The sequence below is a fragment of the Molothrus ater genome, chromosome 13, assembly GCF_012460135.2.
Source record: "Molothrus ater isolate BHLD 08-10-18 breed brown headed cowbird chromosome 13, BPBGC_Mater_1.1, whole genome shotgun sequence".
Taxonomy (NCBI): domain Eukaryota; kingdom Metazoa; phylum Chordata; class Aves; order Passeriformes; family Icteridae; genus Molothrus; species Molothrus ater.
The window spans coordinates 4046416-4059187 of NC_050490.2; the positions used below are offsets into that span (position 1 = coordinate 4046416).

At 40.9% G+C, this 12772-nt stretch overlaps 1 protein-coding gene across 3 annotated transcripts in view; it reads right to left on the reverse strand.

The window, feature by feature from the left end:
- Window positions 1-313: 313 nt before the first annotated feature.
- The window catches only part of HMG20A (high mobility group 20A), a 39018-nt gene continuing 26559 nt past the window's right edge, over window positions 314-12772 (reverse strand). For all 3 annotated transcript variants that reach the window (XM_054516229.1, XM_036389525.1, XM_054516228.1), the window contains 6 exons: window positions 12242-12374; window positions 11835-11866; window positions 7551-7626; window positions 6496-6711; window positions 5311-5454; window positions 314-3069 (listed from right to left, as the gene is read on the reverse strand). In XM_054516229.1, coding sequence (XP_054372204.1) covers window positions 5318-5454; window positions 6496-6711; window positions 7551-7626; window positions 11835-11866; window positions 12242-12374 — 594 coding nt within the window. In that variant the 3' untranslated portion in view covers window positions 314-3069; window positions 5311-5317. The remainder of the gene's footprint in view (window positions 3070-5310; window positions 5455-6495; window positions 6712-7550; window positions 7627-11834; window positions 11867-12241; window positions 12375-12772) is intronic.

Here is a 12772-nt window from a genome sequence, read left to right on the forward strand (position 1 = left end):
ATGGTGGGAAATTAGGGAGGATAAAGGAAGACAAAGATGTAAAAAAAGGGATGAATGAGAGATGACATTTTTAAAGTTAGTCAAGTTGGGGAAAGACCCTGGCAACCATTAGTTATAACCAAAAACTCTGATGCTTTCACCATTGTAAGTAATAATCTAAATTCCTTCAGCTTTTCCAGAGGAAGACACTTAGGATGGAGAGGTGGAATTTCAAAGGTTCAAAGGTTAACATGGAATTGCCAAAATCTCTGAGAGCTATCAATGTAGCAATAGTTCTTTCATGAAAATGCAGTTAAAATTGAATCAGAATGGATTCAGCGTTGAACAATTTTAATGAAGCAGTGTCAAACAAGCACATCAACTTCTTAGAAACCAAGGAGCTCCAAAGTTTAATTACAAAAACATTGTACAGAAAACTTGGCATTTAAACAATTCCAAACACGTTAATCCAGCAAATGGATTCTGCTTTCATATATTTCTCTTAACATTTTTGCAAGTGACAAAATCATTTTATTCCTCTCTTCTCCTTGACACCCACTTCATTTTTTTTTAATCAGTCAACACTGAAAACTGTAAACTGAAGTGACACTCCGAAAACACTGGAAAGACAAAATCCATTTTTATAGGGTTAATAAACATAAATAAGAAGCTTCTTAATGAGACAAAACATCATCTGTCACATCATCAGTGAGCAAGAACTCAGTCTTCTCCCAGCTGCTTCAAGATGGATAATCCACCCCACCTCCTTCCTTGTGGGAAGAAGCAAGAGATTTGTCAGCCCCCAGCTAATAATATCACTTTAAATTTCCTATCCCACAACACTTGCATGCTTCTCAGCTGAGATGGATGAGCAGTATCCATGAGCAGATTTCTGTAAGCAGGCAGCCTGGAGCCATCTGACCCTACTGATGGACTGCATATGTTACAGCCTGGAAGTGCATCCTACATTACATGGAATTTCTGGAGTCTTTATGGGATACAACTCCAGGTGTTAGGTAGGATGCCACAGACAGAACTTCAGGATTTTGTAAATCAGTTTTTGGCTATGCAGCGCATTTTGGCCACTTCAACAGAGAGTCAAACATCACCAGTTCTAAAAAACCAAGATACATACATGAGATGAAGGTGTAGGTGCTTCTACTGGAGGCATTAAAAACCTCTAGGATTTACAACATTCTTTTCAGAACACACTAAAAAAGTTCATGGCAGCATCAGCTGGTCTCATCCATGCTAAGGAGAGTGGAAGTCAATGCAGCAAACTGAGGTTCCTTTTTGTGAAGTCTTGAAAGCAAAACAGATAACAAGAGAAAGGAGTTTCCTCCCTGAAGGAAGACTTGATTTACATGGAAATCCTTGCTTCTTGGCTACAGCAATAACCCCAGGAGTAAGCTGAGACCTGGCATAAAGGCGCTGACCTGAAGATGGCTCCAGGCCAGCACGACGTCCATGTGTACAGCGCAGGAAAAGAAGAAATTGGTTTTTAATCTTCAAAATATTTGTGTCCAGGTACATGAAAGTGATGCTGACAGCAACACAAGCAACCTCCACATCACAACAGGGAATCTTAACACACGTCATGAGCAGGAGCAAAGAGATTGTCACGTGGGAGCAAGAGCATTTCAACCACCCCCATAAAGCCCAGAGATGTCCAACAAGTGCTGAGCCAAAGTCAGAACCAACACTTTGACAGGAAGCAAAGGGCAGGGAAAGTTTTGCATAAGCCAGTGCAGGCAGTGGGTGCCCCAGCTCTGCCAGGAGGTCTGGTGTAGCTCTGCAAGATCAGACTCAAACATGCAGAGCTCTATTCAATGCAAGTGAAAGGCCATTTAGGTCAGCTGGTGCACAAAATGCTGAATGCCATGGGCTCCATGGGCAGTACTGGACTGTACAAAAGGTGAGAGCAGAAACAAGCTGCAATGCTGAGTTCTGTGGGCTATGTGGAGCTAGTTGCTAATAACCTTCTCTGCTCTAATAATTCATGCAAAAATATATGTGCTGCTTCCAGACACATTGATTCCCAGCACAGCAATTTCAGGAGGGCAGGAGGGGAAAAAAAATGCAATCCTGTGCCCATTTCTCTTTTTATAGAAAACTGCTTTCCCCATGAGATCATTCTCTCAAAAACAAAGCAGTAACATTAAATTAGACTGAACAAGGTATCAGATGAAGGGCAAGCTTTGTGGGTTTAGTCTAAACTGAAGAATCCCATTTTCCCTGCTGAGAAGAACTAATGTTTCACCTTCTATCTTGATTTCCACTGATCTTTGTGGATAGTAAAATGCTCCAGCAAACGTTTTCAAGAGATGACAGGAGACCTTCACAGAAGAGCAGGATGCAATGTGCAAGAGAGGTGCTTGAAGAGAGGGGAGAGAAGAAGTCTGTCTCATAGTAGAATCAAGTCACAAAGCATCAACCACAGCCAGTCTCTAGCAGGGGCAAACTCACATTGTAGGAACTGCAGGCTAACACAAAAAACCCCCAGGATTTTGCTTAAGAAAAGCTCCTATAAACATAGCAGGAGGACAAGACAGTGCACCAAGAAAAACTCCCTGTTAGAGCAGAGAACACAAGCACTGCTATCCAGTACTGCAAGAATCAGGGAACAAGATCAAAAGAAGAGAACTGAAGTGAAGGAAGGTAACCTCACAGGATAAACATGAAAACAAAATAAAAGACACTAGAAGACATTAGGCAATATAACACATCAAAGTTATTACTACAACATATACGCTGACTCCATTTCACAAGCCGAGATTTCATCTCCACAGCCAGCCAGTCCACAGAACACAGGCACCCTCACACCCAGCAGAATCCATAAAAAACGTAGATTGCACAGAAGTTGCATGCTCTTAAATGGTCACACAGAGGACAGTTCCAAATGCTTAGTGGGCGGTGTCCGTGGCTTCTTAACATCTCTTAATGCATTGATCTGTTTGTCTCCCTGACAAATCACCCAGGCAGGGCCCAGCACAAACCTGCCCTCCTGCCTCCCACCCCAGGCTTTCCCCCATGGCTTCTTATTCCACACTGGCCAAAAAAATTTTGTAAAGCTTCCCTGGGTCACGAGACCTGCAGACGAAACAGAAAAATAAGGGTTAGAAGGCTACAATCTGCCAGGACCAAACAGGCACCATGACAGGGGTGTGGGGTGTTTGATCTGAAAACACAACACTCAGGATAGTAAAGCAGCCTCTAGAGACACAACCAAACTGAGTTGCTGTTTCCATCCAGTGCTCCCCATATACTGTTTGCACAAAGAAGTTTTTACCATGCAGTACAGAAAAACCAAAATATTGACCAGTATAATCAAATATCCCTAAACACAATGTACAAAGCCACCGAAACCCACCTCAGATCTGTGAAAGAGTTGTTTTCAGGAGCGTTATGGGCACAGTTTTCTGTGGTATTGATTTGTGATGTGTCCCAACCTCAAACAGAGACCACTTGGTTGACGGAGATAACATCCAGCATTAATATACACATATGCACACTAACAAAGGGACACTGGTGATGACAGCTTGTTGATACAGTTTATCATGTGCCAGATGAACCTTTTATCCAAAGCTTCCTTGTTTTCCAGGGAATCTCTATCATTTTCTAGATTTGCATCCAACAAAACCCAACCTTCTTCCTTCCAAAATTTAGTCTCAAAATATAATCAGTGCCAAGTGAAAGTCAGTGTAATTAACAGTCCCATTAATTATTTGATCATTATATTCCATTACAAGCATGTCATTGACCAGTGAAACTATGTGATTATTAATCCCATTTTTGACTGCGTCACACTGTTTTGCTGCTGAAAAGAGAGAAGGCATTGGTAGGAAAAGAAAGGAAAGAAGTACTATTTTTCAAGTAGAGGTTAGAAAGAAGAATTTTAAAGCAAGAATTACTTTTTCTAAATCAATTACAGCCAAATCTAGCCTATCCAAGAAAATTATATGTTTAGGAACACAGGAATTGTCCATCCTTTAGGAAAGATGAAGCCACCTGGCAAGAGAATGAAAGTCTAAATTTTAGTAGCTTTGTGATATGATTTTTCTAGCAAGGTGCTTAAAGGACAAATATCCATTTCTGGGCCTGGCATACCCTTCTAATAACTGATGGATGAGAAACTGCTCTCCCTGTTAGCCATTCTGTAAAACCTCCCCTCTGAGGTTTTCTCTCTCTGAGCCTGAGAACTAACTGAAAACAGTATACAAAAAGGAGGAGGTTGATGAGCTGCTGAAAAATCCCAGACCTGGATCGACAAGCTGTTCCCTTCACAAATAGCAGCAGTAAAGGCACTTCTTTATTCTGCTGGGAGCTCAGTCATCTCTTAGAACTACAGTGTGTTCCATCTGGCTACCCTCCTGAAGGACAATGATCTCCCAGCTAAAGCCACACTATAATGGGAAATGTGTAATTAACTGTTCTACACAGCACCACAAAAGGTCAGAACCAGAAAGGATGAAAAGCCCCGTCTTCATATTTGCAGATGGCACAAGGCAGCTTTATTTGCATTTCTAAACACTATTCAAGACATGTACAGTAGATCTCTACATAATAAATGCCTGAAGAATGAAGGTATGCACTTTGTTAAAATAGAAATAGGCAAACTCCTCATGGCTGCCTAGTGCTGTGCATCATGGGCAAGTGGGGGAGTGAGAGGTGTGGGAAATGCAAAGCAGCACAGTAATGCAGAAAGACTGGTATTTACTTCTTTGTTAATTTGTTTTTCAACTCTGTTCTCTATTACAGTTTTCCAAGCTGTTAAACAGCAGCAAAAATACAGAATCATGAGCTCAATAATAATCTACGCACATGCCACATAAACATTAGTCTCAGCAAATGCTATGTACAGCTTTGCATCTAAGCCTTCCTCATTACAACAGCTTGACTACAGGTGCCACTGAGCAGAGGTAGAGCATTTTCAATTTATAACAGAATTGAGTTCACCTGTAACCTCTTGAGACAAATAGAATTTCCCCATGGCCATCAGTTTCTACAATTACTGCTAAAATCTTCAGATTTACTTCACTCAAGAAAGGAACCTTCTTCTAAATTAGTCACCCTGTTACCATTCCGTCAGAACTCTTATTCACCTTATACAAATACATAAAGATCTTGGAGCTAAAGGGAATTTCAGAGCCCTTTAATGCCGTGGAATCCTTTCAACCCAATTTGACTTTCATTAAGACAACCTGCTCCTGCAGCTTTGAGGAAGAAAGCCTTTGGATTGTACAATGTAGTGATCAGCAGAGGCCTCAGCAGCAGAACAGGTGCCAAAGGCAGGGAGCAGGCACCAGGAGCAGCCTGGCAGAGAGCACTCACCCCGTCACTAACGCTCCAGCCTGTTGACCACGTCCCGCACAGTGGCGATGAGGTTCTCGTTCTCCTGGGGGTTGGCCAGGATGATGCTGTGCAGTCTGTTCATGTAGGAATCGATCGTTTCCATCGTGGGAGTTTCCCCACTGCCTACGGTCAACACAGTGGAATGAGCCACAAGAGACTTGCATGACCACAGCAAATTCAAAAAAGTTAACACTACGCTAAGGGTAATTTGTGCCAACTCACAAACTGCTATAGGAGGTGATTCTGCTGTGCACCACCTCTCGTGACAGATTCTGCTAAACAATGTCCTCCTAACTCCACAAAGTGAGTAGTTCCAAGGATATCAGGACTAATGAAGCATGGCTCTCTTTTATTTGGGTCTCATAGTTGACTATAACAAACTCTTTCAGCTGGGCATTCATAGAATCTAAGCAGGTTCCCTGGCAGCTGACAATACAGACACAGCCCTTATTTTAATCAAGGAACTTGCACGTCCTGTCTATTCTATTCAGTAACGTTTTCATAAAACAAGTGAAGGAGAGCCAGGACTGAATATGTGTCTCACTTTATTAGGAAGAGTAGGAGCAATAAGAAAATAAATGTCATGTTGAAATAAAGCACTGACTCTACACTTCCCCCTGCATGCATTTTAGTATTTCATTATCCCATGCAACAAAAGCTCAGAAATGGCCAAGAGCACAGAAGTACGAGAGCAGCCTGTGGTGGTGTTCACAGGGGTCTCAGGACAATGGAAGAGACAAGAATCTTGTCTCCATGTTTCAGAAGGCTGATTTATTATTTTATGATATATATTATATTAAAAGAAAATGATATATTGAAACTCTACTAAAAGAATAGAAGAAAGGATCAATCAGAAGGCTAGCAAGGAATAGAAAGGAGTGGAATGATAATAAAATCTTGTGACTGACCAGAGAGTCCAAGACAGCCAGACTGTGATTGGCCATTAATTAAAAACAACCACATGAGACCAATCAAAGATGCACCTGTTGCATTCCACAGCAGCAGATAATCATTGTTTACATTTCATTTCTGAGGCCTCTCAGCTTCTCAGGAGAAAAAATCCTAATGAAAGGATTTTTCATCAAACATGTCTGTGACAGCAGCCCACGTGTTCTCAGGCCACAGCACGACACAAACACGAGCAGTTCCTTTTCCCAGGCCCACCTGGCAGCGGGACTGCAGCGAAGCTGCTGGTGAGGGCCTGCCTCAGGCTCTCCAGGTGCTGCTGCAGCACCGTGTTGCGGCTCCGCTCCTGGATCACGTCCACCTCCAGCTTCTCCACGGCCGTGCGCATGCTCTCCACGTGCTTCTGCAGCGCCGCATTCCTCTCCTCAAACTCCATGTTGGATTTGCGCAGCTGCCGCAGCTCCGCCTCACGGGCTGCCAACATCAACCCATCCCAGAGAGTCAAAAAACTGCTACAAACATCTCTAGGACCAACAGGCAATGAGACAGAATGTTCTGGAGTGCTCAGCTGATAATTACAAATGGTGCCGTTGTGGTTTATAGATAAAGAGCATCACATCATGGAGTGACAAGAGCACCTACAGTGGCACTTGACAGAGATCATTCCTAGAGACAAAGTCAACTAGGAAAACATTCAAAGCATCAGAATGGAAATGAATGGGGGAACTGATCAGGGAGGAAGACTGCAAGACTGATTTCAAATGCAATCAGCATGACAAAGTTTAGTAGCAGTGCTAAGAATCTTGCAATCAAGATACCAGTTACAAAAATAATCTTCTGTTGACCACAGAAAGTATCTGAATCTAAATTCTGTTCAGTCAGGAAAGTCTTCAAGAAATCTGGCAAAAAATACTCAACCTTGAGACACACAGATATGAAAACTAAACAGAGTAACAGAAAATATATCAGTGTAATCTTCCACATATGGGGGGAAATAAAATACTGCTAACCAGCCTGATCACCACCAGGATACATTTTTGATATTTCTTAGTCCTATAGAACAGTAGACAAACCTTGAACTGGCTGGAATAAACATCAGAAACATTCTCAAAAAGGCTAATTTGGGAAGACAATGCCAGGAAAAACTGCTTTTCAGCCATTGTGTATATACAGAGGTAAGGTAATAGCAGAAACTATACCCAAGTCTTTACGTGAGCTGAGATGGGAGAGTGCAAGGACCCTTCAGCTGGACAGCATTTGCCAAGAATTTTGGAAAAGCAAGGAGGAAAGCATCCTGGAAAAGTTAAAATTACCTTTACTATGATTCAGGAACTCTTCTGTGAAGATTGGGATATCAAAGACAGATCTCTCCTTTGTATCTGCTTCTTTCTACAACAGAACAAATAATAGCATAGTTAAACAGTTTGTTTTCAGGAATTCATTGAACTGTTTTGATCATGAGAATAAAAGGCCAAGGAGACCAAAAGCTGAGGCAGCTAAAAGCTGTATGGATTAAAGACACTTCCAGCTCCTACCAAGAAAGGCCAAAGGAAGTGTCTTAGATTTTCAAGATATAGGTTTAATCAAACCATCATTAAGAAAGAACATACAACATACTAAAATACATTCTTTCATCCTAATGACATTATACCTAAGAATTATTCATTATTATTTTAAATTATATTATTAGAATTATATTATTATTATTATTATTGCTATTATTATTATTTTAAAAACTATCTGAATGCATTCATATTTTCCACCATCAAGCAACTGACACATTCTGAAATATTCTTTACAGGAATATCAACAAACAGGAGACAGAGTGAGCAAAATGCACAATAAGTTTCATGGCTCTTGGCCTTTCAACACCAAAGCAAAAAAACAAAAAACACTTGTAAATCAGGAAATGCTCTACAACATAGTCAAAAAACTGTACATAATGTGATTTGACTCAAGGCAAAAATCCCCTACTATAACATACTTCAGTCACCACTTCTAAATCAACAGGAATTAATGCTTGTTTTAGCACCTGAATCATTACGGACAAAGCCAATGCAAATTTGGTTTGATAAACTGCAGCAACTACAATCAACCTGTAACTTAACACAGAAATGAAGTTATGCAGGAAAGAGTGTCTGTGGAGAATAAAAGCTTTTCACAACTCTCAAACACCATAGCTGATAATGAATCACAAACTCATCATCCAGAATTGCAGTGTTACACATGACTGGTGTCCTCCAGCAGACAACCCCAATGTCTGACAGCTGATAAGGGAATTCTGGCCCTGAGTTCAGAGCAGCACGGTGCTGTCTGCCACAGAGGGGTACCTGAATGCCAGCTGACAGCCAACCAAGACAGACAGGACTAGATGGAACTACAGCTACTCTGTTTCCCCTGAGGAGACAGACTGTCCATTGATTGCCTTTAAAGATAAGCTGGCTTTTATTGTGTGGCACAATTACAGCTGAGGAGCTCTCTATTTACTGAGTGAGAATTCAAACCTTACTTGGCCTGAATCAGCTGGAGACACATGAGAAACAGGGGAGACTGGAGGGAAGGGCAACTCTTCCCAGCTCTGTGAGGCACAGTAGGATTTATTTAGGGTTTATGATCATACGTGCTTTTCACTGAAGTTTTTGTACATGCTGCTACAGGGCAAATGTCTCAAGAGTATATTTAGAAAGAGAAGACATACACAGAAGTGTGAATAATGCATTTGTTTTGTCTGAACACTGCCTAGATGGCTAAGAATTAATTTCACCCCAGAATCCAGGATCTCAACACTAATGTGCACCAAGAAATGTTGGCAGTTATGAAGCTTGGTTAGAACACTTATAAAACATCCATTTTAAACATTCTAATTTGTGCTCACTGTTACTACCTGTGTTCAAAGAGCCACTGGTTTGGATCATCACTGGCTCCTACAGAATAGATGGTGGAGGAGACAGAACTGCCAGGAGAAGATATTCTCTTTGCAGCCCTAGGTTGGCAAAGGTTCTTCAGATAAAAACCAAAAAAATTAAGGCTTTAGATGTAACTGCCCAGCCTCCAAAAGGCAAGAAATTCTACTAAGCAGAAGAGTGATCATTAAAACCATCAGCACTCTCCCATTACAAAATACATTACCCAGCACATAAAAGATCCTCTTGAGAACCCTGAAGTACTTAAGCCACTCTGAGGTTCACTGAAGATTAAAATCCTAAGGCTTTGATTACCTCCTACTGGAAAGGACCCAGTCTGTTCAGTTCACGTATCATTTAGTCATTCCTTAAACCAAAAGACAATCAGAATTCTTTCTATCATTTACCCTAAATAAGACTGAGATGCTTCAAGAGTCAACAATCTCATCTGGTTATTAAAACTGGGGCTGAACTCTGAAGATTCTGCAATGAATCAGGCTTGAAGTTCTTAGAGACTTGGTGAAGTATGGTAATGAGACAGCTGAGACTTTGGGGGGTTTAAGCTCACCTTTGCTGCCATGGTCAGGCTGCAGACAGTGGAAGGAACAGATATAATAAATGTACTACTCCATTAAGTGTTTTCAGAGCAGGTACCACGAGGCAACCCCTGCTCTCAGTCTGTGTGCACAAACCTTTGAAAGCTTTCCAGTAACAAGTGTAACTGAGTGCATGATGCCAGACCCACTTGGAATCAAGCAGCTTGAGGAAATAAACAAAAACAGAACAATGGAGAACAATTATCCAGGGGTTTAGTCACTGCTGATGACAATAGTTCCACTGTATATTGCTATATGTGACATTTATGAAACTAGAATTTGAAGGAAGAAAAATGTTCTATTTCATGCATATAGATGAGCTCAGGGGACAGTATGTGCATGTTTTTCAAGGCAATATCTATTATAAGTTCTCTCTCATCCTTTAGTTATATTTTATTATAATCAGTGTTTGAATTGCCCATCATGAAACTCTTCAGAGGTCAACTCTGTGTACAATGTTGAAAATATCTTCAACACTGACTCACAGAAACTACATCAATAAACACTTAAGTTGAGGAAGGGAAAGAAAAAAGCTTTCTTTGACCTTATTTTCTTATATTCTCTCAAGAAATAATTTCATCAGCTTGTACCTGCTAATCACAAACACAGCAACAGAAGTCAGTGTGGACAGGAGAAAGCAGCAAGATGACAAAGAGCTTTAGTCTCACTTCCAGTTACAACTTGAGCAGACACTTCTAAAAGCAATCTAAGCTTTTCTGCTGATTCCCACCTATACAAGATTATAATACTTGACTTCCCTGACAAAAGATGCAAAAGCACATCAGGTGATAAGCATGTGGGATTTTATAAATATAAAGGTGAAAAACACCAAGTAGTCAAAGGCACAGTTCAGAGTAGGATGTCTGACTGACTGACAGGTTGATGTTCAGCTGTATCTGATGAAGCTTAAATGTCCTACGGGGTGAGGAGAACTCATTTTTTACTGCATTTATGATGTGAAACATCAGCAATGATAGCTTGAATCAGAAGGGTAAGAGGGAAGACTCCAAATTTGTAGATTGCCACCTGTATACAGGTTATGTAACGTTCACAGTCAACCTAGAACTTGAAGCCTCCAGTTTTTGTACAATTAGAGACAAACTTGGATTCAGTGACTGTAGAATCAGAAAACTTGGGGACCATGTACTTCTAAAGGATAATCTCACTGCAAGCACTTCCTTCAGGAGTTAATAAAAGGCATATAAAAAAACATGCTACCAAAACATTGTCCTGAAAGTGAAAGGTACTTTCCTTCAAGACCAGTAGCTGCCTCTCAGCAGTGCTCAGCCTTGTCACTATTGTAATGAACACATTAGAAGCAAACTGGATTGCTTTCCCAAGGCAAAAAGCCTCACAAAGAAAAACAGATCTTTCAGAAAGCCCTATTGCTTACAAGTGAAGAGGCTGTGTATAATCAAGATTTTTTCCCCTGCTCTTTGTTTGCAATTTATTGGTAACCATTACAGAAGCACTGTGGCCCTAGGTAATACAACTGGAGAAAGCTGCAGTGTTTCAAGGAGAGAGAAACCACAGTCAGCCAGGACACACGAGATTTGTGCTAAGATGCCTGTGCTGTAGCTGATGAGCTCCAGACATTATCACTCTGACATTATATGCAGAGGGCAAGGGAGGGCAGGAGAGGGTTTAAGCCAGAGATTTTCCAATTATTTGGTTGCTTTACCCATTTTCTTCTCAAGGAAGCCACAAGCATTTGTGTTATTGCAAAAAATTAGTACCTGAAAACAGCCACCTAAAGGTGCTGACTTGGCAGGCTTATGGAGGTCTCACACTATTTTTAGGTTCTTAACATTGCATTACAAAACTGACCAATGTTTTAAGTATATACTCTGCTCCATTCCATCATTTGTACCTGCCCAAGACTCATCAAATTTAGTTTTGTCATACCAATGAGTGTAAGAATACTCAGTCATTTCTAACTTTTCAAAACCTGCATTAGGAAGAGTTCCTTCCTTACTAACCTGCATTAGTAAGGAAGAATTCACAGTCAAGTTCTGATAAACTGGGTTTTGACTTCACTATAAGTTTTTTTCACCTGAAAGTCTACCCAGTGATGTAAATGTAGAATTAAGAGGTTTACCTCATGATCATGAGCTGGCTGTCTTGCTCCATCTGAAAAGGAAAACAAGCAAGAAGTCTCTCAAAATAAACAAAATTTAAGAAAACAAGCAAAGAATTAAGGCAGTTACACAACTCTAATTACACAACAATTCTAGACAGATTTGTGCAGCTCTCCTACAAAGCCACAGAGAAGCTGTGCCTAACTTTGATGCTCTTAAAGCATATCCTCCAACACAATCTAGACACAGTGAAATTCACCTAAGTCTAATTCCCTTTACACACAGCTGAGGTAAATGCCACAGAAAGAACACTTTCACTTTTTAACCAGGCTCTAAATCCAAGGCTTTCAAGGAGTGTCAGGCTGCGTGGCTGGCAGGGAATCTTCTATTGTTCTAGTTAGGCACATACTTTTGTCCCATTCAATACCTTGTCTGTGTGATTTGCCTTTTTGTCTGTCCTGTGCTTTCCTGCTGAAGACTTTGTAGGCTTCAGTCTTCTGGTACTGCTCCAGCTCCCGCATGTAGCGCTCCTTGTCTCTGTCTGCTTCATCCAGGTAGCGCTGAAACAAAAAAGTCCCAGGGTTTCAGGGAGTTCCCTCCCCTTCGGGAGGAAGGGAAGAAAAACAACTTGTCAAATGAAGTGCTGATCCATTTCACCTATGCAAACAGGAGAGGAGTGAAGAAACAATGAGGTGCAAAGACATAAGATCTCTGGATAAATTACTGTATTCTGGTGTCCCATTTTCTCTCTCTTTTTTATAATAACTGTTCTCTTAATTTTTTTTTGTTAGGCCTAGGAGTAACTTGCTACTCTACTCTACTGAACATTACCAACATGTCACAGACCAGACACTTCAGAATTCCTGTTCTGTGGCCAGGAGGAAGTGCTGCCAAACCATACCATCTTATCAGATGATAGATCAGATGATGCTTTATGGTTCAGACCCATAACAGTGGA